The following is a 2,019-nucleotide window of genomic DNA, read 5'->3' as shown; positions in this document are numbered from 1 at the left end:
ACAGAAGTCTCTCGTTAGCATCTCGTTAGCATCTCGGAGGCTACTTCAGACGCTACAGAAGTCTCTCGTTAGCATCTTATGTGCTACTTGCGTGCATGTGTGACTCAGCTTGACTCTCCTCACGTCGGGCAGTGACAGTTGCCATGACGACAGACTAAATGTTGTCGTTGTTGTTGTCCGTCTCTGTCTCAGCACAGCGAGCTGGGACCAGACGTCTGTCCTCTGCTCGTCTTCGTCAACCCGAAGAGCGGCGGTCTGAAAGGCCGAGAGCTCCTCTACAGCTTCCGGAAGCTTCTCAACCCTCATCAGGTCTTTGACATTTCCAACGGAGGGCCGCTGGCGGGGTGAGCGAAACCAACGCACCCTCCCAATCGTCTTCCTCAGAGACGTTCTCATACGTAGGCGGGACGTTTTTCAGTTTCTTTTCTCACTGTTTTTGAGAGTTTTTTTTGACAATTGACATTTATTAATTTGATTTGTTGGCTTTTTTTGGGCTATTTTTATATTTTTGGACAGTTTTCATGACGTGCATTTTTCAAGATGGATGGTTAGGTCGGTGGGTGGAACTTTTCAGGTTTATTTTGCCTTTTTTTGTTGTTCTTTTTGGCTATTTTTTAGGTTTTTTTTGACAGTTTTCATGATATTTTGTTGTTTTTTCAAGATGGATGGATGGTTCGGTAGATGGATAGTTTTTTTTCAGGTTTAATTTGTCTTTTTTGACAATTTTCATGACGTTTATCGTGGCCTTTTTAAAGTTTGCTGGTCTTACAGGGAGGTGTGTTCAGGTGCATTCTGGGTGTGCTGGTCTTACAGGGAGGTGTGTTCAGGTGCATTCTGGGCACAACAAAGGCTAACTTATGCTAAATGATGTAAATAAATAAAGATGATAGTCAAACCTGTGCTTTTATTTTGATAAAAGTAATGAAAAAGTAGTGTAAAGCATTACAATTCTGAGATAGTAATACTGTAATTTAACAAATTATTCCCCCCCCCCCCCCCCCCCCCCCCCCCCCCCCCCCCCCCCCCCCCCCCCCCCCCACACACACACACACACACACACACACACAAACACACACATATGATATTTTGTTGTTTTTTCAGGATGGATGGATGGCTGGGTAGATGGATAGTTTTTTTTCAGGTTTAATTTGTCTTTTTTGACCATTTTCAGGACGTTTTTCGTGGCCTTTTTAAAGTTTTGGGGCTTTTTTTAAAGGTTTTTGGATAGTTTTCATGACATTTTTCACATATTTCCAAGATGGATGGATGGGCAGATAGATGGATAGATTTTTCTTTTTTGGGGGCTTTTTTTGTTACAATTTTCATGACATTTATGTGGCTTTTTGTGATTTTTCTGTCCCTTTTTTATAATTTTTGATTGTGTTAGGGGGTTAGTTAATGACCCTTTTAAGTCTACAGTAGGTAACATTTATATAAAAATTAGTATTTATATATACTGGACCATATAGCCTTCTGTATGTATTACAATGTGTCTCCAGCCTCGGAGGATCCATACATATCTGTAATATGAAGTGAAATGTCCGTGGTGTTCCCGTGCAGCCTCCACACGTTCCGGGACGTTCCCAGGTTTCGGGTGCTGGTCTGCGGGGGGGACGGGACCACGGGCTGGGTCCTGGGAGTCCTGGAGGCCGTCCGGCACAAACTGGTGTGTCGAGAGCCGCCGATCGGCATCGTCCCGCTGGGAACAGGTCGGACGAATACGCCTCGGTTTTAAATATCATTGTTAATCATTAATATAACTATTTTATGTCACGTTTATTATATTGATTTTGATGCTTCTGTTTTATGTGTTTATTGGTTTGGTAAAAGTTTTTTTGTGTGCTGTATAGAGCCTGACCGATATATCGGTCGATATTAATAATGTTACGAGTGTTGCATAGTCTGTCCACCAGAGGACGCTCTACAACGTCCCTGTTAGTAATGGCGTTACATAGTCTGTCCACCAGAGGACACTCTACAACGTCCCTGTTAGTGATGGCGTTGCATAGTCTGTCCACC

General features: G+C 43.0%; 1 protein-coding gene across 1 annotated transcript; it reads left to right on the top strand.

Annotated features, from left to right (window-relative positions):
- Positions 1-192: 192 nt before the first annotated feature.
- LOC117940425 (diacylglycerol kinase theta-like) lies at positions 193-1,728 on the top strand (the record flags this gene model as incomplete). Its single annotated transcript, XM_034865727.1, has 2 exons — positions 193-344; positions 1,561-1,728. Coding segments are annotated over 2 exons (320 nt in total), but the record flags the coding sequence as incomplete, so codon positions are not given.
- Positions 1,729-2,019: the final 291 nt, after the last annotated feature.

This window comes from Etheostoma cragini, unplaced genomic scaffold (assembly GCF_013103735.1).
Source record: "Etheostoma cragini isolate CJK2018 unplaced genomic scaffold, CSU_Ecrag_1.0 ScbMSFa_250, whole genome shotgun sequence".
Taxonomy (NCBI): Eukaryota; Metazoa; Chordata; class Actinopteri; order Perciformes; family Percidae; genus Etheostoma; species Etheostoma cragini.
The sequence above is the reverse complement of the archived record's forward strand: the minus strand, read 5'-3'. Positions and strand labels throughout refer to the sequence as shown.